The sequence below is a fragment of the Microtus ochrogaster genome, unplaced genomic scaffold (assembly GCF_000317375.1).
Source record: "Microtus ochrogaster isolate Prairie Vole_2 unplaced genomic scaffold, MicOch1.0 UNK56, whole genome shotgun sequence".
Taxonomy (NCBI): domain Eukaryota; kingdom Metazoa; phylum Chordata; class Mammalia; order Rodentia; family Cricetidae; genus Microtus; species Microtus ochrogaster.
The window spans coordinates 1,129,921-1,156,714 of record NW_004949154.1 but is presented as its reverse complement, the minus strand read 5'-3'; the positions used below and the strand labels follow the sequence as shown (position 1 = coordinate 1,156,714).

The 26,794-nt window shown below is 48.5% G+C and overlaps 1 protein-coding gene across 1 annotated transcript in view; it reads left to right on the top strand.

Moving 5' to 3' along the window:
* Nucleotides 1-11,717: 11,717 nt before the first annotated feature.
* The window catches only part of Cd6 (CD6 molecule), a 20,933-nt gene continuing 5,856 nt past the window's right edge, over nucleotides 11,718-26,794 (top strand). Inside the window, exons 1-6 of the mRNA XM_013354632.2 lie at nucleotides 11,718-11,739; nucleotides 21,920-21,988; nucleotides 22,872-23,222; nucleotides 23,771-24,082; nucleotides 24,476-24,778; nucleotides 26,061-26,123. Of these exons, the coding sequence (XP_013210086.1) occupies nucleotides 11,718-11,739; nucleotides 21,920-21,988; nucleotides 22,872-23,222; nucleotides 23,771-24,082; nucleotides 24,476-24,778; nucleotides 26,061-26,123 (1,120 nt within the window). The remainder of the gene's footprint in view (nucleotides 11,740-21,919; nucleotides 21,989-22,871; nucleotides 23,223-23,770; nucleotides 24,083-24,475; nucleotides 24,779-26,060; nucleotides 26,124-26,794) is intronic.

The following is a 26,794-nucleotide window of genomic DNA, read 5'->3' as shown; positions in this document are numbered from 1 at the left end:
ATTAGGGTAACCAGCCAGCTAGTTCCGGGGATCTGCCTGTCTTTCTCCCCAACGCTGGGACTATAAACACATACCCCATGTTCCCCTTACTTTGCATGAAGCCTGGGGATTGAAATCGGGTCCTTGTGCAGGCTGAGCTGTCCCCTCCCAATCGACTCTGGGAAACGGATTCCCTATGACCTGGGGAAGATGGGGAGTCTTCGAAGGGGGTGAAGTCAGGATGGGTTTTGGGAACCAGCTCTTGACTTAACGAACTCTGGCAAGTTCCTTCTTTTCTCTGGTGCTGGTTTCCTCCCTGGAAAGTGAACACATTGGGCACTAAGGATGGATCTAAAAATCCTTGTCCTCTAACTATAGCGCTGGATATCACAGGCTGAGAGAGCAGAGATCCAGTAGACCCCCAGCCTCAGGATGGACAGAGTGTGTCACAACTCCAACCAGGACCCTAGGGTCAGACAAGGTTTTTCCAATCCCAGCTCTGTAGGACCCCAAGGTTGTTTGTAGGCCTGCAGGCTACAGATAGCAATGCCCAGCATGCTTAGGTGGTCAAGCCAGCTTAGATAATACATCCAAAGTTCCTGAGCAAACTGAGGTGTTCATAATTGTTATATTAGAAATATGTCACATGAAGCCGACGGTGATTAACCTTGTACAAGTACAGAGGACTTAGTCATTAAGCTGGTGCCATCGGCACCGTGAGCTCATTTACCCAGAAGGCAATTCTCTCTTATATATGCAGAAATGGAGGCTTAGCAAAATCTATAGCTAGTGAGTGCCAGAACCAGAGCAGCCCAGGGCCTTTTCTCCGTAAGAAGCCTGATTGGCATTCTATCAAGCTCTGTGGTCCCAGGGTTCTGGAAGGCCTTTAGCAGTACAAGAGACATGGCGTGACTGTTTTACTCGACCATGGCTCCCCTTAAGAGAGTTTGCCTGGCAATGAAGATGAACACCAGGACCAGGCAGAAAAGTGAAGCTCAGGAGGCACCAGGATCCAAGGGGAAAGCTTGCCTGGCAGGAGGTTCCACCTCAGCATGTTTATTCTGCATTGAACCTTGTGCTGTATTAAGATACAAGATACAAAAGTCATCTCATTATGAAGAAGGTGGAGAAATATACCAGCTCAGCCTTGCCTACTGTGGCCACAGATGCCAGCCAATGAACTATAGCCCCCACCCATCGCTAAGAACAACCATTTTCTAAGCCTCAGCTTAGGTGTTTATCATATCCTAACCTCACAATTCTGGGGCAGCCACCCCCGTTTTAGAGGTAGGGAAACTGAGGCTCAGAAGATCATGTAATTTGTCTCATTGGTGGCTAATGCTAAATTTAAGGGGGAAATAATCATGTCTGGTACTGGGGAGATGGCTCTGTGGATAAGGTGTTTGCCTTGTAAGCATGGAGATTTGCATTTGACCCCCCAGAACCCATGTTAGAAAACAAAAGCCTGGCATGGTGATATGCAGTTGTAGTCCCAGTGCAGGGGAGGCAGTGGCGTGTGGATCCCTGGGCAACCAACGCAGCTAGTGAGAAATGTTAACTGTGACACACTGAGAAAACTATGAGACATCCTGGGATGCTGTGAGGGCCCCGCAGCTGCTTTGGCGGGTGCCATGTGGCTGAGGCATGGGGCAGCAGAGGAGGAACAAACATGGCCGCCATTTTGTAGGTTCGGTAGCCCGACAGCCTCCTGCTTGAAACACCTGACAAATGCCGATAGTCAGAGAAGCTGATCCACTGTTGAGCAAGCTGTGGGGCTGGGCCTGGCACACCTGTGAGATTGGGGACAGGGTCTTCACCCTGGGGAAGCAACCTCTTGATTTCCTCTGCGAGAGACCCAACTCCTGGGTCTCCACAAGTCTTCATGATGAGGCGATCGTAGAAGATCTAGCCTCCACGTTTTCAGTCCACTCTCACAATCTTGGCCTGGCTGATGACTCCAGACAGTGCTGCCAGATGCCCAAAGGGCCTGCTTGGGACTGAAGGCATGCGTGGGGCTGATCAGGAGTGGGGCCAGGCTGGAGAGGAGAAGACTCAGAGCTCAGTTAGGAGTCACCTGTCTCTGTCTGGGTCAGGGAAAAGTTGTTGTGTCTTCAGACAAAGCTGAGCAGAGGTCTGCCCCCATTATAGAAGAATAGAGTGATACCAAAGAGCCCTCAGGTCCTGACAGACCTGGTCACCCGCTCACCCCCACCAGGCGCTGCTTCCTCAATGGGGTTAGGGGGAAGGGTTTTCTCTGCAGACAATATGCTTTTGGCTAGGGTGCTTACCTTTTCCTGGAGGGGTGCCTGGAGCTGACTGGGGGCCAGGGCAGAGGTAACAGTGCATTACTGAGCTGCCAGAGACCTAGTTCCTACCCTGCTCATTGCTCTAGCCTTCTCTGTGTCCTTTCTGGACATAAGAGTTAAGTTCCTTGGAGAAACGTATTCTGTCCAGACAAGACTCTGGACACACAATGATGGCTAAGCGGGAGGAAACCCAGAGTGACCCGAGGAGGAAAGGTGAACCCCAGAATGGGAAGTGAGGTGTCCAAGGTCAGGGTGAGAAGGCAACTCTGCCAGCTCCCAGTTCCCACCCCAGGCCTCTTCTCACATTACCTATGAGCCTGGCTCATGATCAGCTCCCCATCCTCATGCCAGAATAGCTAGGGGATCCTCTGGTCCAACCTGGTCTCACTTGAACACAGGTAACCCTCAGCTTTAACCTGCTGGCCAGCCCCTCTACCCGGTCCATCTACCAGCTGACTCAGCCCAAGTTCTGGCTACTTTTTTTGTAACATGAGGGCCTGCTTGTTGGGGTTTCTGTCCCGCCCAGTCCTCCAGCTGTTTAGTCCCAGAGAAAATCACACAGAGATCTCCATAAGATTATAAAACTGATTGTCCCATTAGCTCAGGCTACTTATTAGCTCTTGTAGCTTATATTAACCCAATTATTCTTAGTCCAGCCCAGACCACCGAAGAAGCAAGATGTGAGCTGCTCAGATGAGAAAGGTACAGAGCCATGTGGCTAACACAGATGAGAATAATGGGTTAATATAAGTGATAAGAGCTAATACAAAGCCAGAGGTAATGAGCCAATCAGTTTATAATTAATGCAGACTCACTGTGTGATTTTCTTTGGGGACTTACTGGCTGTGGGAACTGGGCAGGATATAAACCCCAACAAGCCAGCCCTCATGTTACACTTTTTAACTTATTTTTTTTTTGCATTCTCTCCCTCCCTCCCTCCGTCCCTTCCTACCTTCTCTCTTCCTTACTTTCTTCTTCTATCTTATAAATTTTACCATAGCCATTTAATTTAAAACTTACTGAAAAGTTTCATTAATAACACAAGACTTCCCATGAACCCTTCACCCAGACTCCCAGCCATTAAGTCCTCTCATTTGCTCTCAGAGTCAGTTTTCTGTTATCCATTGCCATTTTCCTAATGGTCTGAGAGCAGGTTGTGGACTTTCTGTCTCTTTCCCTCTAAATACTACAATATGTTTTAGTTCTGTTTCTTAGGTTATATTGCTATTTTGTTTTATTTCTGAGGCAGAGTCACAGAATCTTACTATGTTGCCCTGGTTGGGCTCAATTAATCCTCCTGCCTCAGTTTCCCTAGTAGCTAGATCTACATTTATGTACCATCATGGCCAGCACTAGGGTCTTTTTGTCTGTGAGAACTTAATACCTGTATACAATGAAATATGACCACATATCCCTCCAGTCTCTCCTCCAACTCCGTTCCCCCCATATCTCTCCCTCCCAACTTTATGCCCCCTTTTATAGCCCAATAAGTCCACTTAGTGCTGCTCATATGTGCACGGGCGTTGGGTCCTCCACTGATGCATGGGGAAGGTACAGCAGCCACATGCTAGAAGAACGATTTCATGTCTTGTAAAAGCCATCGGCTGCCAGCAAGTCCTCAGCAAGGGTGAGGACCTGGGGCACCTCTCCTATCTGTATGGGCATTTTGGCTTGCTTCATCTTGAGTTTGTGACTACATCTGCTGTGTCCATAGCTACTTGTGTATGTAATTGTGCACATAAACCGAGTTAAGAACTGTCGCTGTGGCAACAGCTATGTCACGTTCAGAGACAGCATTGCACAGCACCCTTTTCCATCCTCGTGCTCTTCCATGTTTTTCTTCTTCCTCTTCCAAGATATCTCCTGACCCTTGGCCGCCGTGTGTGTGTGTGTGTGTGTGTGTGTGTGTGTGTGTGTGTGTGCGCGCACGCGTGTGTGTTTATATAAAATGTTCCATTTAGGGTTGAACACTTTAGATTTGGGGAGTGGGAAGAAGGCATTCTCTTGCATAATGACAGTGTACTTTCCAAAAGCCAGGAAATGACCACGGACACATGACTGCTCTCCGGACTTTACTCAGATGGTGCTGTCAGTCCAGTAATATCCAGAAGAAAATTCTGCTTCACGTTCCGTGTGAGGCTCTCGTGTTCGTTCTCTCCCACCTAGATGATTTACCAGCTTTTTCTTTCTCTTTCATGACATTGCTCTTCTTGAAGCACACAGAACAGTTGTTCTGTGAAATGTCCCTTATCTGGTTAGTCTAGTGATTGCCCCTGATGGATGTGAAAGGAGAGACCCCAGGGATATGAGGAAGAGGAGACAGGGTCAGAGAGGTTAGCAAGGATCACAGAACCTGGGTTTGGAATCGACCCGAGCAGGGGGGGGGCGGGGAGTGGGAAATCAGGGTTTAACATATACAATATATTTATACATATGCACCAAAAAGCTGACAACAAAGGGGTCAGTAAAGAGCCTGCCACCAAGCCTGAGTGGGCCCTCTCCCACTTAGAGGGCGGTAGGAGTTAAAGGCTGGCAATGCTGTGCTGAGACTTTGGTCTTATTGCTGTTTGTGTGCGTGCACGCGTGCGCATGTGGCTTTGTGTTCACACGTGCATGTGTGCTCTCGCACCACAGTCTATGTAGAGAGGTCAGAGAACAGCTTGCACCAGTCGGTTCTCTCCTCCCACCATGTGGGTTCTGAGGATTCGGCTCAGGTTGTCAGGCTCGGCAGTAAGCTGAGCCATCTCGACCGCTTCAGATTTTTTGGAAGGATTGGACAGTTAGAAAGGGTGTAATTAGATTATTATGCAATTCAGTGCCCTTTAATCTCTTATCTTAAACTGTCTTCTGAGCTAAGTCTGCTGTGGGAAAGTTTCACTAACTGGTAGGAGCAGTAGTGGGTAAAGGCAAGCGGGGGGAGGGTGGGGAGTGGGCTATGTCGTGAGGGATAGCAGCACAGTTTGCAGTTGGTAAACGACAGTACCCTCTGCTCCTTCAGCCAGACTCCAGCTGGTCCAAAGAACCCTTTAATAACTGAGAAACGAGGCTGTGGAAAGGATCCAGGTCTTACTGCCCAAGACAGCTACAGTAGCTGGCCTCTTCTGCCTACTCTCACCGCTCCCACCCAACTCTAGTGAACAGTTCAGAAACAATGTAAACATTAGTCATCCTTATTGTAAAAAAGTTGTAACAACCACATTAAAAAAGAACGCAGAGGGAGCAGAAGTCTTACCTAGCCCCTTCACACAGCCCACTCGGTCCTTGAAGAAGGGACCTTTTCATTCCCAGAAGCATGGAGGACATTTTGGCCCCTCAGCACATAGGTGGGGGTGCAGAGAAGTCGGCCTGAGGCAGGTTTTCAGCAGCTTCTGCGGAGCGGCTGTTTGTACATGGAGTCTGGGGTCTTCAAGCTAAGCTCTAGCCCGTCTGCTGTGAATCTGGAAAAACCCAGCCCTCTCAGGTAAAATGAGTCTAGCCAGTAGGTCAGCCCCTCAGCTCTGGGCTGTGACAGACCCTGTGGTTCCCTATATGCTTCTGTAGATAATATTTAGTTACCAGCATCTATGAGACTGTTTTATCTCTAGCGATATCAACACAGCCACAAAATTCTGGCTTTAGAAGGACTTGCTGGTTAATAGCTCTACAAGTATCTGGAAATAAAGGCTATGTCCCTCCCTCTTGCTGGTTCCTCTCCTCCCTCCTAGAATTCTCTAGAATTCTAGGCTCCTCCCACTAAGCTGCTGCTGAATTTCTGTTTAGATATGAGTGTAAGGGTGGGTGATTTACTGTCCTGGGGTTAAGTGGCACAGTCCCAAAGACTAGGTGGCCCCAATAAGAGACATCTGTTTTCACACAGCGCTGGAGGTTTGAATTAAGACCAGGGTCACGATGTCAGCCGCTGGGGTTCTTGCAGAGGGCTATGAGGGGGCATCTGTCCCCATCGCCTCGCTTCTGCAGGTTTGTGTCCCATCTAGGGTGTTCCTTTGACTTGCAGGAACATCACTGCAAGTCTGGGAATGTAGCTCCGTTGGTAGACTACTTTCCTTGCGTGCAACAAGTCTTAGGTTCAATACACAGTGCTGTGTAGACCAGGTGTGGTCGTGGACACTGTGGTCCTAGCACTTGGGAGATGGAGGTTGGGTGACTAAGAGTTCCAGGCCATTCTCAGTTACATTGAGTTCAAGGCCAGTTTGGGCTATAGGAGACTCTGTCTCGGAAAACAAAACCAAAGGAAAAACACCCTCCAGTCTCTGACTTAACCCTAGCATAGCCTTTTCCCTAGGCACTACATCTGAGTTGTTTTTACGAAGACATCAGTAATCATAAGATTACTAAACTAAACTAAACTAAACTAAACTAAACTAAACTAGCAACTGCCTCATGGACCTCATTTTTACTTGATGAACTCTATAAACACTTAATTTTACTTATTTATTTGTTTATTTATTTATTTGGGTATTTTTCAAGACAGGGTTTCTCTGTATAATAATTTGGTTATCCTGGAACTTCTTGTGGAGGTCAGGCTGGCCTCGAACTCACAGAGATCCACCTGCCTCTGCTTCTCAAGTGCTGGGATTAAAGGTGTGCACCACTACTGTCCAGCTTAAACACTTTATTTTTAAATAAAGTCATATTCTGGGGTAACTGGAGTTAAGATTCCAGTATTTATTTTTAATGGTAAAAATATCACACACATGCACAAACCAAAAAGATAAAAGAATAAGAATGGGTAATTATGGCATTTCTGTGTGTTAGAATAATATTTACAAACTCCCCCCCCCCATGGCTTCTCTGTGTAACAGCCCTTGTTCTCCTTGAACTCACTCTGTAGACCAGGCTGGCCTCGAACTCATAGAGATCCACCTGCCTCTGCCTCCCACTTTAATAGCTGGGATTAAAGGTGTTCGCCACCACACCTGGCTTGTTACATTCTTTTTGTTAACTTCAAAATACCTTTCACTGTGGCATTTGACAATTTTTTTTACTCATTTTTATTTTGTGTATAAGAACATTTGTCTGAATGTGCATGTGTGTGGTGCTTCTTGAGGCTGAGAGAGGGCACCAGATTTTCCAGAACCGGAGCTACAGATGGTTCTGAGCTGCCACGTGAGTGCTGGGACCCAAACTCAAACACTCTTAAAGAACAGCAAGTTTTCTGAACTACGGAGCCATCTCTCTAGTCCCTCATTATGGCACTTAAAGAACAGTTTGTTGTTTTTTGCTTCTCCCCCAGCCCCTCATGCCTCCACCAATAGCTTTCTCTCTTCTTGTATGTCATGTGTTAGGCCTCAGCCTTTCGATCCCTCGTTCCTCTCTAGTATTCTTCTCCCTAGTCTCATAGGGTCTTCATCTACCTCACAACTTTGAATTTACATACAACATTATTTATACACAAACATTAAAGGGCAGGCTCTATGTATGAGAGAAAACATGTGGTCTCACTCTGACCTGGTCGCCTCACTGAATATAGTCTGTTCTAGTTCTCCTGCTTTTTCTGAAAATTTCATTATTTCATTCTTCTTAATAGCTGAGTAACAGTTCCATCGTGTATGTGCACTGGGTGTCCATTACCCACTCAGCCGTGGGTGGGCAGCTAGGCCGCTTCTATTTCCTGAGAAGAATGTGCAGGTGTCTATGGAATGGGAGAGAGTCTCTTGGGTGTGTTCCTGGGAGTATTGCAGTTCTATTTTGATTTATTTATTTATTTATGAACCTCCCTACTGATTTTCATAGTGGCTATGCCAGTTTATACCCCAGCAGAAGCGAATAAGGGTGGCCCTTTCCACACTTGGCTTGGATTTTTAAAAGTCAGCACGATGGATGCACGTATTGTCCATGATGCAATGTGTCGGAAGGAGGCAGGCAAGCTGCTGGAACCGCTTATATTCACACCCCAGCAGTAAAATGCAGGATTCCTCACTCCTCAGAGATAAATAGAGATTGCAAATGGCTACCTAGATCAGGTCTCACATCAACAGTTATGGAAAAAATTTCTAGAGCCTCAGATTTGCAGTATGGGCATGTAAGAATGTCCCAGAGTGGTGATTAAGGCAGACCCTGGGTGACTATGCTCTTTTACTGCCTGACATCAGGTTAGGTTGACAAAACCTCTTGAGGGTCATAAATAGAAAGCAAGGGATTTGAACCCATCTCAGCCTGCCTCTTCAGATCTTCTCAAGCTGTGGAGCTGACTTCTCTCCCCCAAGGACTCCAGAGCTCAAAAACTAAATCATAGCTATGTGTGCTGTTCTGCATCTTTAATTCCAGCCCTCTGGAGGTAGAGGTAGGAGGATCTCAAAGTTGAAGGCTCTACAGAGTGAGTTCCAGATATCCAGAGCTACACAGAGAAACCTTATCGAAAAAAACTGAAACCAAAACCAACCAACCAACAAAAACCAAACCAAAACAACAAAATCTAAAGAATAGGAAGAGGAAGCTGGGGTGAGCAGGGAGGTGGCCATCCAGCTGGGGCAGACCATCATCCCAAACAGTGGACAGTGATGTCCAAAGCCTGGCATGGCTGCTTTTCAGAAGTTCCCGAGTAGACCTTACACTTTGGCCTTGACAAACATTCCACCAAGTCACTCTCAGCCCCGTGTTGAAGACTTACGGACTTTGTATGAAGGAGCCGTATTGACCAATGACGTTCAGAGGCCAAGAAGGCAGCATTGCACCCTCAGCTCTAAAACCGAGATTTGAATATTTTTCCAGAAAGCCTATGGGTTCCCTGTTGTAGCATCTCACTGATGAAGAAAGGAAGGTGTGTGTGTGGATGGGGGTGGAGGGCAGTAGGAGTGGCAGGCCACTGTTCTACACAACGACATCTTACTCACTTACTCTCTGAAAAGGTACATGTTAGCTAGCGTAGGTCGTTAGGCAGAGATCGGACTTCTGTTCTATGACGTCCTCGTTCTTGAGAGTACCTGTCTTTAAGGTATCATTCTTTCTCATCTTTATTTCTCTCAAAGCACTTTGCTTCAAATGCCAAGACGTATTCTTTTTCTTTTTTATGATCACAGTAATCTGTGAACTTTGCCAGGACAGGCTGACACAGAGCTGGCTAAGAAAAAGGAACCCATAGAAAAACGAGCAACCCACATCTCCCAGTGGAAGAGTTTAAAAGACCTAATAACTAGAAAGATTTGGAGCTGTCACAGAGGCACCCAAAATGTGGCTTACAGGGTGTTGTGTAGGAGAACCATATGGCCAAGTAGTTCAGAGTGCAGGCTTGGATGCAGAGACGCCGGCCATCTAATCCTGGACGTGTTGCTTAGTAACTTATCTCTGCTGCTGAGCCTCAACTCTCTCAGCTGTAACCTGAGATTCCGTGGGTCTCTAACATAGATGAATGAGCACATTACTATACATACAAAGCAGGGGTTCATGGTGGGCAGTCAGATCCACCTCCATTCCCTAGGCCTAGCTGGACCCTGAACCACCCCAACCGTTAAGGACGCATGGTCGTCATGAAGCAGCAGACTGTGGACCCTCAGTTCATCCCTAGCTCCTCTTTGAATCTTGCGTTACTCCTGACTTCACCGAAAGCCGGGTGGTGGAAAAGAAGAGGACAGCAGGATTATGGGGTCTATGGACACAGGAGAGATGCCTGTGTTTTCTCCTGAGGAGAGATGACTCATAGTGGCTTCTGGATACCCATCATCAAGGTAGCTTTCTCCCAGGAGAGTTCAGCTGTCTTAGAAAGGTCTTGTCATCATCCTTGGCCCCCAACCCGGCCCCACAGCACAGAGACTGTTCAGTTTGCCCAGAAACTGCTGCCCCAGCATCCCCAGAAGGCCTCACTGTAGCCCCCAACCTCCAGTCAAACCAGTGGGTGGGGACAGGCCCTAGAGGTGATACTCGGCCCAGCAGTTTCGACCTCTGCCCCTTCCAGCCTACAGAAGCCAGTTCAGCCTTCACAGCGACAGCCAAGCTCTAGACAGCTCCTCAGCTGAAAACACGGGTCCCATGCTATCCCCAGGCCTTTGCTCACATCTCCCGCCCAGCTTGCAGCTTCTACCTCCTCTCTTCTATTGAGGCCACCTGATATATTGGAAGGCGTGGGATCTGGAGAGCAAACCTGGATCTAATTCTCATTCTGTTATCTCCAAGCCATGTGACCTGAGGCTGGTAACTTAATTTCTCTGAGCCTCTTTGTCATTGAAATGGGATGGATTTTTCCTTTTGAGATTTATCTATGCATGTTTTGCCTTCTTGTACGCCTGTGCACCATGGGTGCACTGCCCATGGAGGCCCAAAAAGTGCATCAGAGCCCCTGGAACTAGAATTACAGGTGTTTGCTAACTGCCATGAGGGTGCTGGGAATCAAACCTGGGTCCCCTGGATCAGTCAGCTCTTCTCGGCAGCCATCTCTCTAAGCCCTGAGATGGGTTTCCTAGAATTCCCTTATGTGGCATAAGTATTTCAACCACTCAGCAGAGGGGGCATTCTTGTACATGTGGATATCGTTCACCAGACCAGTAGGAATCTTATTCCTGAAGGTCATTAGCCTGAAGATCCCTGACCTCTCCTCCAGCCTTCCTAACTTCAGCCAAGCACGGATGTGCACATGGATAACCTTGGGCTGAGGTTGGAGGACCGTACGTGCAAGGCCTACCTGCACTACACAGCAAAGTTTAAGGCTAGCCTGTTAAAAAAACAAAACCAAACACCAAAAGAACAATGGGCTGAGGATGTGGTTCCAAGCAGAGCCCTTACTTACCCAGCATATACTAGACCCTGGCTGTAATTCTTAGAACCGAGAAAACAAAACCAAGATCTTCCTGGATTTGCTGGCTACCCTGCCTCAACGGAGCAGTCCTTGCCCTCCTGGCCCATCGTTCCTTCTCTGCCAGCATGTACATTCTACAGAGAGAATTCTTGGGCCTTCAGGCTGGATGATGCGAGGTTCCCACACCTCCACTTCCTTACAGAAGAGTGGCTGGCCTGGGTTTGGCTCAGGAAGCACTGGTGGAGTGAAGTAAGCCTTAAGGCTCTTCCATCCATCACGAAGGTAACCAGAGTTTGTGTGAGTCACCCTGACGTGACTGAGTGATAATTGAAGGAGTCCAGAATATTCCCAGTCGGGCTCAGATCCTTGTTCTGCCTCTTAGGAGTTCTACTGTTTCAGAAAGTTCCTTCATCTCTTAAATCCTATCTCTTTAACAATAAATTTATCTCTGAGCACCATTACAGAGAGTGAAAACCATGGTTTCCAACCAAGAAAGGGCAAAAAAAAGCATTTAGCACACATCACCGTGACTCCGGTGACTTCCGGGGCCTCCCACTTCCGGGGCCTCCCACTTGTGGATTTATCAGTTCTTTTTTCTTTTTTCACTATAATCGCACATAATAAATGTTACAGAATTTTGAAAGTACAGAAAATGCCAATAATTCTACCTTCAAAGGTAGTTCTTACTTATTTATTTCGTATTCATGCCGCAGCTTCCGTGCAGCAGTAAGAGGACAGTTTTTGAGAGTTCATTCCTTCTTTCCACCACATGGCTGCTGGAGCTAAAACTCTGGCCGCCAAGCTTGGCAGCAAGTGCCTTACCCACTGAGCCATCTTGATGGCCCTCAAAGATGGATCTTTGCTATTCTACTACAGAGTCTTCCAGAGTGTTTTCATAGCTATCGAAAACATACAAGTGTACTGTGTCTTAAACAAGCCAACATCATCCTTATCCTTCAGATTTAAGCTATGTTTTCTTTTGCTACAGTTGCCCAGATCTTGTAAGGACATTATTAATTAGAATGAAAAAGCATACAGATATTATCAAAAGATTCCCTTGTCTTTGCCACCCAGAGCAGCCACCCTCCACGACCAGCATGGTGTGCGCATCTTTTCTTCCATGTTTTTGTATTTTTATTACACAAAAATTCATCCTTGCACAGAGGGCAGTATTAGGATATGAGCTGAATTGTATGTAGATGGCATTCTCCCATCCAAGTACTAACCAGGTCTCACCCTGCTTAGCTTCTATCATCAGCCAAGATCAAGAGTACATAGGGTATAGATAATATGTGTGACTTGCTATGGGACACACGGTCCTAAGCTTCCACCCTGTGTTCCGAAGATGTGCCAATGAACTGCTTCATTCACAGTTAGGTTGTTGGGTCTGCATACAACCCAGTATGCTTACAACTTGTAGGCTATTAGATTGCTTTTCATTTTCTTCTGCTAACAATGAACATCTTTTGCAAACATCAGCATGAAAACACTCAGGATGATTTTTCCTAAGCTACACGCATGAAGGGATGGTTTCCAACATCTTGAGTTTCATCAAGGAATCACCCACCACCAGCCATTTTCTGCACTGTTATTATTATAAGGAAAGGGACATCCTGTATATTTAGGGTTTCCCCACCCACCAGACATACGTGCACACATGTACTTATCACATATATTATATATTTGTACTGGTCGATTCAACAAGGCCTTCTTGGGTACTGACTGAGCCAGTTCCCAGAATGGGCTCTTCTTGTGACCTTGCATCAGCTCTGTGAGGTTTTTACACACATGAGGAGGCAGTATGTGAAGAGATTTGCCTGACATCACTCCATTGGAAGGAAAAATGAGTGTTTGAAAATAAATGTTATTGTTTTTTGAGATCAGGCCTCATGCACCCTAAGCTGGCCTCTAACTCACAATGTACTTAAGAATGACCTTGAACTTGTCACCTTCCTCTCTCCCCTGAAGTGTGCACCACCACGTCTGGTGTGTGATGGTGGCAATGGAACCCAGGGTCTCATGAATGCTAGGCAATGACTCTCCCGATTGAACTACTGTCCAGTCAAAAGAAATGGCACAAATGAATAACTGTGGTGCCTATTAGCATCCAAAGCACTTGCTGGTGTTCAGGCTCCTTCAGCATTCCTATTACAGAGCCAGCTACAGAGCCCATATTCCTGCTACAGAGCCCATGCACCCTCGCTCCTATCCTAAACTTCTCCAGGTCATGGACTTCCCTTCCCCCAACTTCTCACTTCTATATAACCCTGCCATATCGGCCTTGTGGTCTCTTGGCTCCTGGTCCTCTCTCTTGGTCCTTTCTCCTCTTTGCTCTGTCTTCCCTTCCTCTCATTCTCCTCCTCTCTCTCCTCTCATGGCTGATTCAGTCTACTGGCCATGTTTAGTCTTCCATTCTCTCCCTGCTCTGGACTCTTCCAGATGCCTCTGTCTGTACTCTCCCTCATATCTACAATAAAAACCTTCCCTCAACCATATCTTGGGACAGGTGGTCATGTCCTCACTTGATACACTACATCTCTAGCTCCAAGGTTAAGCCTTGAACTCACTCATGCATGATTCCAATCTGCTGTGTAACATCTGCTAGAACAGATGGTCCTCCCCCACTTAGACAGACTCTGTCTAAGATCTCCCAGTGAGCAAGACTCTAGGAAGGGGCCTGGGCTTCCTCTACTACTCTAGTCTGATTCCTTAGTGGGAGATCAAAGGTATGAGGCAAAGGAAAAGGCAGTGTTTCTGGCTGCTGGGCTCTCTTAGAGGCAAGGTCTCCCTCTCACTCCTTGGGGATTTTATTTCAAGCGCTCTTTACTTTCTGTGAAGTGGTATCTCATCGTATAGTCTGGTAGCTGCAAAGAAGGTGCAACCTGAGCAGGCCTGGAGGCCAAGAAGGGAGCCTTTTCACATAGAGAAACTCTTGTTACTATGGCAACCAGAGCCCACATCTCCTCTTCAGGAACAGAGGATGCTACGTTTGCAGAGTCAGGGAAACCAGCAGCTAAGTTGTGAAGGAGCGGCAGCTCTAATGAGGTTAAGGAGAAAGAGGGGGAGGGAGAGGGAGAGCATGGGGCTTTGGGGAGAGGAGGGTTGCTCCTGTGCAAGACAAAGGCTGAAAGGCTTCACGGTCACCACAATGCCAAGGACAGAATACATAATTAATGGTCCTCTGAGCTCTCAAATCCACTTGGACTGAACTAGAGAAGTGAGGACGGAGCCTCAGGGTGAAGGGTGAGGTGGCTGCCATGTGCCAAGCCCTCCACGTTCCACAGACTTCACCCCCAGGGCAATCCCATGTGCATTGTATATTGTGCCCAGCACCAGGTTATAGCTAGCTGGGCTTAATGACTTTGCCAGGTCCCGTAGCTGGTAATTGGCAGTGGTGATCTAAATCACTGTTTGTTTCCAAGATCCCTCTTCTAAATCATGAAAACAGAATGTCTTGAGAGCAGAGGCCATGACACCGAGGAACTGTTGCTCTGGAAGTGTGCTGCTTTTACTTTGTAGATCATTCCATTTCCTCTCATCGCCTTCACACCCGCCCCAGCTCCCAGCATGAAGCTGAGTTCAGCAAATGTTAATGGGCTTGTTGCCTACACTGGCAAACAGGCAACAGGCTTGTTTCTCAGCGTTGAGAAGAATCCGGCTCACATGTTCTCACTGTCTCCCACTGGGGCAGGGGAGACCCAAACCCTATTGAACTGTGAAGACCCTGCCGTAGAGGTTCTGAACTGCCCTCTTCATCAGCCTGGACTCGCTGGCAGAAAGGAAAGGAGAGAAAATTAGAGTTCAGGAAGGCATGAAAGAGCCAAGCAGGTGAACATCTTCTGCTGTGTGCTATAGTGACAAGGATGCTTTTAAAAGCTGCACTCTTGGGCTGGAGAAGTGGATTGACTTCACTTCTGTCCGTCAAGTACATAGAGACTTCTGCGCATCCTCAAGTCTTTCATAGGTAGCATGGGTGAATGGAAAATGCAAGGCTTCTGAAGCAAAGTGAACTCATACCAAAACTCCAAACTAATAATGCTACCTTGATCAAACAGACAAAAGTTACTTTAACAATGCTTTATTATCTAAAATATTTTCATTTCAACATATCAAAATAATTATTAGTGAGCCTTTTTATACTCTGTTTCCCTCACTAAGTCATTAAAATATGGTATGGACTTCATATGTAAAGGCCATCTAAATTTTGAATATTAATTATAGAAATCTGCACTGGGTATGGTGACTCGCACTTGTAATCCCAGCTCTCGGGAAGTCGGGGCAATAGAATGGCTGGGCGTCTGAGGGCTAGCATGGGCAACAAGCAAATACCAGAAGAGCTAGCTGTGTGACGAACCCTGTCTCAAAAAGAAGAAAAGAACAAAGACAGGGACGGAGGGAAGGAAAGAGAAAGGGAGAGAAGGAGAGAGGGAGGGAGGGAGAGAGAAAGAGAAGGAAGAGGAGGGGGAAGGAAAAGAAATTATCTGTATTAAGATTTCATAACTATCCAGTTGAACAAGAACAAGGAGATTGTTGTACCCAAGTTGTTCCGAGCATTTTTTAAAAACTCTCCAGGCCAATAGAGATGGTTCAGGAGGTAAACACAATTGCTGAGCAGGCCTGGCGACATGGATTAGATGCCCAGAATCTATACACAGGTGGAAGGAAAGACTCAGCTCCACAAAGTTGTCCCCCAGCCTCCACACATGCACTGTGGCATGAGTTCCCACCTCACACAATGATGATGGTGATGATGACAATTTGTCCTTTAGAGAAGCTCTCCAGGGGCTGAAGTGAACTTAAAATGAATAGCGATGCCTCAGACGAAGTAAAATGAAGCTGCCTGCCCCTCGGCTGTACACACCACGTGCCCGGTGCTCTGTGTGCCCTCTGTCACGGGGCCACAGCACAGACAGCTCTCCCGCCAAGCTGATCAGGACAATCTCTAGTCTTTTGAGATCCGTAAGCTCTCCACACACAGTGGCAGTGGCCCAGCCTCTGCAGTGAGATGCCAGGCATGTAAATACGCTGTTCTGTCTGTGCTTGGGGGCTTAGTGAGTGGCTTCGAATCTTGCCCTTGGTGCTGACCAGCTGGGTGTCCCTAGACCGTCTGCTGCACCTCACTGTGTCTGCTTATTTGACAGTGATATAAGACTGAAAAGGGGGCCCATTCTAGAGAGTTCTTGGGAGGCCTCTGGTCCATCTTCCACGTAAAACAGCTGAATGACGGGTACATCTATAGAACACGTTAAGTGTTCAATACTTGCTCTCTCTCTCTTTTTAGAGTCTAATCAAATTATCAAAGACTGTAGGGGATAGAAGAGATAAAAATGGTCATCTACTCATTATACCACTGAGAAAATAGAGTTGACAGGCAAAGGACTCACCTAAGGTCACCCAGCAAGTTAACGACAAGAACCAACCACAATTCCTTTCTGCTAGTGCTTAGCTTGGCGTTCTCCTCTCTGCGCCTTCCCCTAGAGAATGCTGACATTTGTGTGGAAAATGCCCAGATCTTGCAATCATCTAAGCTGTTCGTTTCTTCCCCAGGAGGGAGTTGGCTTTGGTTAACCTGGCCATATGGTTTTTTCTAGTTTTCTCTGCAGGATTGTGTGAGCAGAATGCCCAGATAGCCAGCCCTAAAACTCATTTTATTGGTGCCGTGGGCAGCACCTGGCACATTCATTTGAAAATGGATGAGTGAGTAGGTGAGCTAGCTTTCGTTTTGATGCAGAATACATGGACATTTTAAGGGAACACGAAGCAGGCAGGAAACAGAAAACCTCACAGTAGGAGAATGTGTTTTCTTTCTCCGATGATCTTTCCTCACTGGCAAAGACTGAGCTCCTTCTATTTCTATCCTTTTAACACTCCTTTTGGGCGAGGCTCTGTGTTCGGTGCATGTGGCCCGCAAAGCGGATATGGATGCTGCCCATGTGTCGCTTAAAATATAGCAGAGCTGTGTTGGACAGGCTTTCTGTTACTGTGGCAGATACGCTTGAAAGTGAATTAAGGGGAAAGGAGATTGATTTGGGTTTATGGTTTCAGAGGTGTCCATCCATCACTGCAGGGAGTACATGGCAGGGCAAAGTTTACTGAATGGTTGCCAGCGAGCAAAGAGAGAGGAGGGGAGAGGGAAGTGGGGAAGGGAAGGGGAGGGAAGGGGGTAGAGAGAGCACACACATAGCTGCACTTATGGCTTGCTCTTCTCTCGAAGCCTGTGGCATGATGCCACCCACATCCAGGGTAGATCCCCTCCCCTAGTGAATGAACTCTCTTGGGAAACGTCCTCAGGCACACCTAGAGGTTTGCTTTGCTTTCTTATTTATTTACCTTCCATTTTAAATTCAGTTTTTATATATTTTGTGGGGGTATGATTGGGATGGTCAGATCAGAGGACGACTTGCAGGAGTCCGTTCTCTCCCATCACGTGGGCCCCAGGTACCAAACTCAGGTTGTCAGGCTCAGAAGCAAAGCCTTTATCTGATTTACCAGTTTTCTAGAGGGTGAACTGCCATTCCATTGTAAACCTTCACCCAGCCATTAAAACCCCTTCCTAAGTAATTTATGACAAACATTTTGAGTGTATGTGCTCCCAATCAGCTCTCCAGTGGTTTCCAGAGACCTCAGGTGTCTTCAGTTTCGGGAAGAGTGGGTATCTGCTTGCTTTGGCTTTAGAACTTTGAGAAACAAGAAGCTTTTATCTGAAACAACAGCGCATTTGGAGTGCTGTGGTCCCCAGGCCCTGAATGACTAGATGTCATATTGATTCTTATAACGAACTTGTAATATGGTGAGACTTCTTTCCATTTTGGGAAGGAGTCACCTGGGGCTCAGAGACATAGACAGAGTCTCAGCTGGAGCAAGGTCTTTCCAACCACTAGTTCCGGATATGGACTCTGAGCCCCATGAGCAACCAGATCCAGAAGTTCCCCTCCCTTCCCTTCCTCTCTACTCTCTCCCCCTCTCTTCCCTTTCCCCCCAGTCCAATGGGGAGAAATACACAATTTAGGTGAACTCTCTGGCTCCAATTCACCTCCAACCCTCAAGGCCACTCCTGCAAGCTACAAGCCCAGAGGCAGAGCGCAGGTACGGAGGGCTTCCGTTGAGGCTGTTCCTGATATGTGAACTTGAAAACACTTTCCATACTTCTAACCCTGCTGCCAGCAGCGGCACATACCACACTTCCCACGAGGTTCTTTCTGTAGACTCAATCTCCTTATTTCTCAGTCCTCCCTTCCCCTTCTCTTCCCCAACACGAACCCTTCATCCATCACGTGCTCAACTTCATTAGGCACCTATGCTTTTTTTGGCATCTTGGGTGGAGCTGTGGTCACAGGCGCCCTGGGCTGTAGCTGGTGCCTAACTGACACATCCGACTGGGAAGGGAAGCGAGAGTCTTCTTACTGAACTTGTTCCAATGCTGGGATGGCCTGGGGGCCTCAGCTTCTCTTTTAGTGTCCAGGCTTCTCCCCACTGCCCTCCAGCATCCCTTCCCTAGGATGCCCATGAACCTTGAAGACACAGGATAAATCAGAGTCCTAGCTCCTCAGACTCTTCTATGGGCTTTGTTGTTCTGATACTGAGGCTCACTATTATGTAGCCAAGAGCAACTGAACTTCTAATCCTCCTGCCTGTGAGTCTGAGGTGATGGGTTTACAGACATGTACCACTGTCCTGGGTTCTTCCGCAGCTCTGGTTTGATGTTGTTTCTTTCTGAGACGGTTCTGTTACCTAGCATGGGCTGACCTGGAATTCTCTGGCTTCTTCTCGGTCCCGCTGGGTAGTATGGACTTGTGCTGCTCCTGGCTTCCTTTGGACTTTTGTCCTTCCCCTTGGTGGCACCTTTACCTGGAACCTTCTCCACAGCAGCTCCTGTCCCACCTGGGCTTCTGCTTGGGACCGGACTGCAAAAGCAGCCTCTTTGCTGCTTGGGGTTGCTCTCTCTCCCTTTCTTCCTCTCCACCTCTTCTCCTTCCTGGTCCATTGCTTTCTAGCACACAAAGCACAGTTCAAGGTTTTGTGTTTGGGGAAAATGAAGGACAATTTAAGGTGGTCAGTGAATTCAACATACAACAGTGAATCATTGTGTAGCCAAGGATGACCTTAAATTTCTGTTCCTCTTGCCGCCACCTCTCAAGTGCTGGGATTATGCACACAAGTGCTACTGTGTCCGTTTTGTGCAGTGCAGAAGATGGGACCCAAGACATGTCAGACACTCACCCCACTAAAGCCTCCGTGCTTTCCTTCTTTTTAATATGCTTGCAGCAGCACCTGCCATCTATTTCATGCAAGCTGTGTAAAAGGAGCTTTGCGTTTCAATGTTTTCTCATTGTTCACGTACATACCTTTTGCACACGTGACTGCTTTATTAAACTAGAGTACAGCCATTGAACGAAACGCTTCCTTCATTGTTTCTTCTCTGTGTCTTGCCTTTTCTACTTAATAGAGCATGAAAATCCCTCAGATCAATGTGGCTCTATTTCTTTTTCCTTCCTTCCTCCTCCTTCTCCTCCTCCTTCTCCTCCTCCTCCTCTTCCTCCTCCTCCTCCTCCTCTTTTCTTGCCCTGAGAATGTTCTAGGCAGACTAGACTGACCTCAAGCAGAAATCCACCTGCCTCTGCCTCCAGGGTGCTTGGATTAAAGGCATGCACCGCTATTTCAACCCTCTGTCTTTCAAAGGGCTGCATATGATGCCATGCTATGAGCAGATGAGACTTTACAAGCAGTGTGCCCATGGACAGACATTTGACTTCATGGGTAGTTTTGTGCTATTCCATAAAAATGCACGGAACACTGCTTTCCTTTCCAAAAAGCGCACGTATTTGTTTGTGTGTGTTCATGCCACGGCATGTGCGTGAGGTCAGAGTCAACCCACTGCAGCAGGTTCTCTCCTTCCACCATTTGAGTCTGGGGGCCAAGCTCAGGTCCTCAGGCTTGGTAGCAAGTGCTTTTACCCACGGAGCTGTCTCTTCCATCAGCTTCGCACCTTGTTAGGTCCAGGCTTCTTAATGGTACAAGGTAAACTCGCCGGGAAAAGCAAAAGTTTCTTTTCATGAAGTTTTATTGCAGAAAAAAGGTAACCCAATTTGAAATGGGAACTGATGGCCAGTCAAAGTGTTGGTGACAAGGAGGAAGGATTCCTGCCTTGGGATCTCTGTGAACAGGGATCATGGTGGAAGGAAGGTTTGAGGTAGCCTCTGTTCTTGTTCCCACAGCAAGAAATTCAAGGTCACACAAAGCCACCAGGTTCTTGCAACCAGGGATGGGACAGTGCCTGTAACACATAGCCCACGGTGCTGGAGTACAGCCAATTTCAATACATTGGTGACAGCTTCCCTGGGAGCTGGCAGCTTCCAGTTTGCACTTTCATTTAGTTTGCCAGTCAACAAACATTGAGTCCTGGAGGACTCATCTGGAATCTGCCCTATAGAACTTTCTGGTCTAGGAGAAATAGCACTCACCTTTACACACAAGAAAGTGGTTGTCCGCCCTAAGAGAGAGATGATACTAAAGGAGCTGAAACCCCACCCACCCCAAACACGGTTGCATACACACATACTTGGACATAGGACCAGATAAATACAAAGTATCAATCACATGCTGACACACTCACACATAACCCCCAGCTCCACCCAATCCTAAACATGATTTTGCACATGCACACGGACATTCAACCAGATCAATACAGAGTCTCAATCATGTGCTAATACACTTACACATAGCCCCCCAGCCACCATTCCAACCCTCCCTTCTTTTTCCTCCCCCGCATATGCACAAATATTAAAAGCCACACCTGGGCACTGGGCTCATTGCTATGGGAACCAGAATTCTGCAAAATTCTGCAATCTTCATTCATGCGCATCTGAATTCTCGCTCTGAATATTACAGTCGCTGTGGAGTTTGCAATTTGAATTCTGAGTCATTTCCCCATATAGGTCAGGCTGGGAAGCAAAGGACAGAACTGGTGAAGACTGGCAGCTAAAGACCTGATGACTTTCTATCAGAGTGATGGCAGGGCCTAGATAGGAAGGACTGTGTCTCCAACGGTGCTCTCCCGGGACTTCCCTGGGCCCTAGACAACACAGTGAGCAGGGAATCCAGAGGGAGACAGTTGAGAAAGGTTTATCCTTTGAGAGAAGCAATGGCATTCAGATAAGTAACAGCCTGCTCAAGGGACCTCACAGGGAGGGGGCCAGGGGGACAAGCACCATGTTTCTGCTGGCCTCCCTCTCTCTCAGCTCTTTTATAGCTCCCCATAGCCTGGATCCAACAGAAGCCCAAAGCCCTAGGCAGATGCTGAGGTAGCCTCCCAGGACAGAGTGGACAGCAATGGCACTAAAGGGACAAAAGCCCCCTATCTGGCATTGGCAACACATTTTTTTATCACTTGTGTTTCCCTTTCTGATCTGTAAAATGAGATCGATAACTATACCTGGCACTGTGTTGTTGAGAGTAAATGGATTATGATATGCAAAGATCTGGAACAGGCCCTTAGAGAAAACCAGTTTCTCTGTCATTGGAAAGCACTCTGTAGCACAATGATTCCCACACAGAGAGAGCCTCCCCCACCCCAGGCTAAAGGGAGCAAAGGAACCTGAGGCTGAGGACCACATTTTCCCAACAGCCTCAGCAGGCTTCCGTCGTTAGGACATCTTGGTGGCTCCCAGGCTGGAGCTCCCTCACCCACCCTGGCTACTGCTCTTTTGTTTTTTCCCAACAGCCTCAGCAGGCTTCCGTCGTTAGGACATCTTGGTGGCTCCCAGGCTGGAGCTCCCTCACCCACCCTGGCTACTGCTCTTTTGTTTTTTCCCAACAGCCTCAGCAGGCTTCCGTCGTTAGGACATCTTGGTGGCTCCCAGGCTGGAGCTCCCTCACCCACCCTGGCTACTGCTCTTTTGTTTTTCAGGCCTCCCGTCTCCATTCCCCTCTGTCCAGCGCGGAAACGGCAGCACCACACACGTACCCTTGGACCCAGGTACGCACACCATTTCCCCAGGCCCGCAGTTAACTTTCTGAGGCCAAGCAGACTGCCTCTGGGTTAGTGAGAAAGGACAGTGGACTTTCAGGTACCAAGGAAGCCCTGTGACTCCAGAGAATGCCCCTTCCTCCTGGCCTGGGAACCAGGTCCCATTAGGCTCTCCTTGCTGTCTGAGAACAACTGTATTTGAGAGTCTCATGTATACCACAAGCCACTTGAGGGATTTGTGCAGCGCAAGCCGGGGTTTGTGGTGGGGTGATGAGCACCATCAACCCTGTCTTTCGTTTTCTCTGCAAGTGTTTACTGATGCCCTACTCTGTGCAGAGCTAGCTGTGAGCAAGCAGTGGGGCGCGTTCTGGGGAGCAGGAACAGGTTATTTCTATAGGAAGGTCCCTGGGACCTAAGAAAGGTTCCTATAGGAAGGGCACCCAATCCACTACAACAGCAGGTCTTGTGTGTCCTCTAGGTTAGAGGTTCAGTGCAGCCCAGGGACTAGGAAGGAACTCTTGGTCCAACAAGGGCCCCTGAGCCAAAATCCTGATTTTCTGTTACAAAGGATGCCACTGGAGACAGGGGTACCAGATAGGGGATTGTGGAACCCAGTCTCTGATTCTCACACTGTGTCTCACCTACCATAAAGCACCAGTTTGGTTCCTGAGCCACACATTTTCTCTAAACTGAACTCTAGAGTGAGGCCTTGATGTGTGCCTGTCTTTCCTGCATCCTACCGGCAGGAAGGCCAGAGAACCAGAGCTGGGAGAGGTGTTGGCCAAGGTCATGAAACAGGGTGGAGGCAGATCCCCAAGTTGTCAGTTTCACCCCCATTCCTATGGGGGAGCAAAGTTCTGAAGAGCTCTCAGTTCAAATTTGATGCTTCCAGAGGAGCAGCTGGGGGTCCGCCTGGTGAATGGGAGCAGTCGCTGTAGTGGTTTTGTGGAGGTTCTACTGATGACGTCCTGGGAGCCTATATGCGTGGTGGATGGAGACAGACTCACTACCGAGGCTGTGTGTGAAGCGCTGGGATGCGGCGCTTTGGAGAAGGCTACCTACCTGATGCCACCCATCTCGGAGCTGTCACCCGGGGCCACCTCTGGGAACATCAGCAGTGCCGGGAATACGACATGGGCGCAGGCACCAACTGTGCGATGCAGCGGAGCCAATTGGCAGCTATGCAAGGTGGCAGACCACAAGTGCAGCAGCGACAAGAGGCTGGTGCGGGTCACCTGTTCAGGTACATGTTCCTGCCCCCTAACTACCCCACAGTTTAAACTTCAACCACTACAGTCAAACTTTGGTTCCCAGACTTCCACCACCAGCCTCCCAAGTCGTACCAGCTCAAGGGGTTCCACGTCGATGCCCCACTAAATCATGTCATTACCAGATCTGAGCATCACCTCAGATGTGGCCTGCAGACTCCTCCTCAGCTGGATCTCCAGAGCATCCTCTTGGTCCTCTCTGGTCTCCTATGCTAACCCAATCTGTTTATTCCCTGTACCCTTCCGGATTGTGACTATATGTTCACTCTTCCCTCCAGATAGATAAATTTGCCGTACTTCCAGGCTGTCTTTGCTCTGAGTCTTGGTGACTGAGATAATACTCAAGGCTTTGCCTACCTGGTCCCTAGTCCTGCCTCCTGTTTTTCACATTCCGTCCACATAATCTCTAAGTCACGCCCACGGGGCTCACAGTTTAAAGGGGGCTCCCAATCCTCCCTCTAGGCTATAGCCACTCCCACTCTTTCTGCCCCACCTCCAACATCCAAAACCCTCCCGTCCTCAGCGAACCAGGCTGTGCGGTTAGTGGACGGTGGCAGCCGCTGCGCTGGACGCGTGGAGATGCTGGAGCATGGCAAGTGGGGGACAGTGTGCGATGACACATGGGACCTGGAGGATGCGCACGTGGTGTGTAAGCAACTGAGGTGCGGCTGGGCAGTGCAAGCTCTGGCTGGCTTACACTTCACCCCCGGCCAAGGACCCATTCACCGAGACCAGGTGAACTGCTCCGGGACTGAGACCTATCTGTGGGACTGTCCGGGCCTGCCTGGAGACCAGTACTGCGGTCACAAGGAGGACGCAGGAGTGGTATGCTCAGGTCAGTCGGTGAGCCTGAAGGAGGTGATATATTTATGATGGGGCATCCTTAGTAGAAGTAGGATTGAAGGCGGGGAGTGTCGTATCTACCCCTCCCTCATCACTGTTGAGCCAGGGCTTCTGGTCCCGCTTGTGCTGCTTTTTTATATCCACAGCAATGGCGTTAGTGAAGGGATCTGTAACAACCCCCAGAACGAGCTGCTGCTGTTTGTTCACAGCTCACATTTGAGCAGCCAAGATCTAGAGTCCCACCAGAGGGCTGGCCAGAGCAGGTGGGGTGGGCAGAGGGATCACAGGTGCAAGAGGGACGAAAACAAGGGCTGTCTGGGCTCATCTAAGTTGGCAGCGGTTTGGGCCCAGAACATTCTAGCTCGACTCTGTCACCTGCCCACAGAGCACCAGTCCTGGCGCCTGACTGGAGGCATTGACTCCTGCGAAGGGCAGGTGGAGGTGTACTTCCGAGGGGTCTGGAGCACCGTGTGTGACAGCGAATGGTACCCGTCTGAGGCCAAAGTGCTCTGTCGGTCCTTGGGGTGCGGATCGGAGGTGGATAGGCCCAGGGGGCTGCCGCATTCCCTGAAGGGTAGAATGTACTACTCCTGTGAAGGAGAGGAACCCACCCTCAGCAACTGCTCCTGGCGGTTCAACAACTCCTTCTTGTGTAGCCAGTCACTGGCAGCCAGAGTCGTCTGCTCAGGTACGCCTTCCCCAGTCCCTCCACCCCTAGATCTAATCCACAAATTCAGCCTACAGATGGCTTAGCAACTGCCAGATACTGGCCCAAGAAAGATCATTGCCCTTACCATGCTCAGGCAGACATTATTAATGGATCAGAATTTTTTTTTTTTTTTTTTTTTTTTGTTTGTTTTCCTGCAAGATACTCAACTCAGAACCAAATTCATGGATTAAGTAATTACCAAGGAAGTCATTATTATGTGCTAAGTAATTGGTCCCTGTTGACTGAAATGGTTCAGGAGGTGAAGCCAACTTGCTATCCCAAAGGTGATGTTTGCAGGAAAAAACAGATTAGGACACATGGATGGTAATAACATGTGTGACAGCATCTGGAGCTGTAGTCACATGCCAGACACTGCCAGGCTCTTGGCACTTATTTCGGTCCGGTCTTACACCCACTGTAGGAGGAGGCAGCTACTGCACTTCTCCAATTCTAAGACCACACTGGAAGTCATAACATTGGTGTCTTATGGCTTATAAAGACAAAAGCAGACTGGAGGTGCAGCTTGGTGGTAGACCACTTGCCTAGGTGTGCCTGATGCCCTGGGTTCAAACCTCAATACCTCAAGGAAGGGAAGAAGGGAGAAGAGAGGAAAGGAGGGGGGAAAAGAAACACCAAAAATCCTGCTGAGGTTGGTGTGGTGAAAGAAACCAAACTTGACATGCTGTCACACAGAGTGAGGCCATTGCTCCAGTGACAGAGGCTTTGTAGTATGCACGTGAGGTTCCCCCACCTGCAGGAACCCAGTGTGAGCCTCCCTGTGGGGCTCGGAACCCTGACTTCAGCTTTGCTGTTTAGCAGCAAGGAGGACCGGGGCAGCTCCTCAACGTCTGTGGCTTCAGAATAAAGGGTGCTCTTCTGGGTAGCTGGAGACTGAGATGCTGTGGCTTAAGGCCTGTGTAAGCGCCACAAGCTAGGAAGCAGATCTGCTAGAGGGGGTGTGGATTATGTTGACGAGAACACAGCTCCCTAGTTCCTGAGGTCCCAAAGAGCAATCGAAAGTTGAGTGGGGAAAGGACACGCACGGTCTGCAGCAGCTTACTGAGGAAGAAGGGATAGTTCTATCCACCCCCATCCTAACTGAAGCCTCTTCCTCTCACTGCTAGGGGTATGGTTCCTGTACCCTTAGGCCTACAGTGAGATCCAGGGCGCTCGTCTGTCTTGTTCAGTTTCTAGACCAAGGCTTGGTACACAGTAGGTACTCAGTAAACTCACTAAATAAATTGGTGGTACTTTCCAACAGACTCCCGGAGACATCTCAACCTGTCCACTGCTGAAGTGCCTTCCAGGGTTCCTGTCACGATAGGTGAGTGTGGCTGCTCCCACAGTGCAGGTACCTGTGTTTGCATGTGTGTTCATATAGTCATGGGTGTCTGCCTGGGGACAGCTGATGGATTGTTTCCAGGGCCCCCAATCCCACCGATGAACTAGTCCCTTGGGGGGCATCCTGCCATAAAGGACCTATGTGAGCAATATACACCACACACATGCACATGCACGCCTTGTGAGCCAGAGGGATCCTAAGTGCTTTGAAACCACTTGGGTGCCAGCTGGAGACTGAGATGCTGTGGCTTAAGGCCTGGCTACGGATAAAGAAAATAGACAGGAGTGAGGCTCTAGGAACTGCCCAGGCTATGGAATGAGGTTGACAGAACTTGTAGCTCCCATGTCCCTTCTTGAAGTCAGGATAGGGAGTCACACCTACTGCAGAGAGAGACTAGGCCTCCTGGAGTCAGATGGGAACCCACTGTCAACACTTCCCTTAGCCCCAGCGGTTTCCTTGGGGTTTATACACCAGAACCCCCACATTTCAGCATCCCCTCACACTGCCTCTGAGTAGCAAATCAACCTTCCCTTCCTAGCCCAAACCATCCCTGTCAGCAGCCAGGAAGGAAAGGAGAGAAAGTGAGAACTGATGGAGAACTGTGTTTTCCTCTGGGAAAGCAGAAACAGCCAGAGCCTGTGGCCCTCCTTACA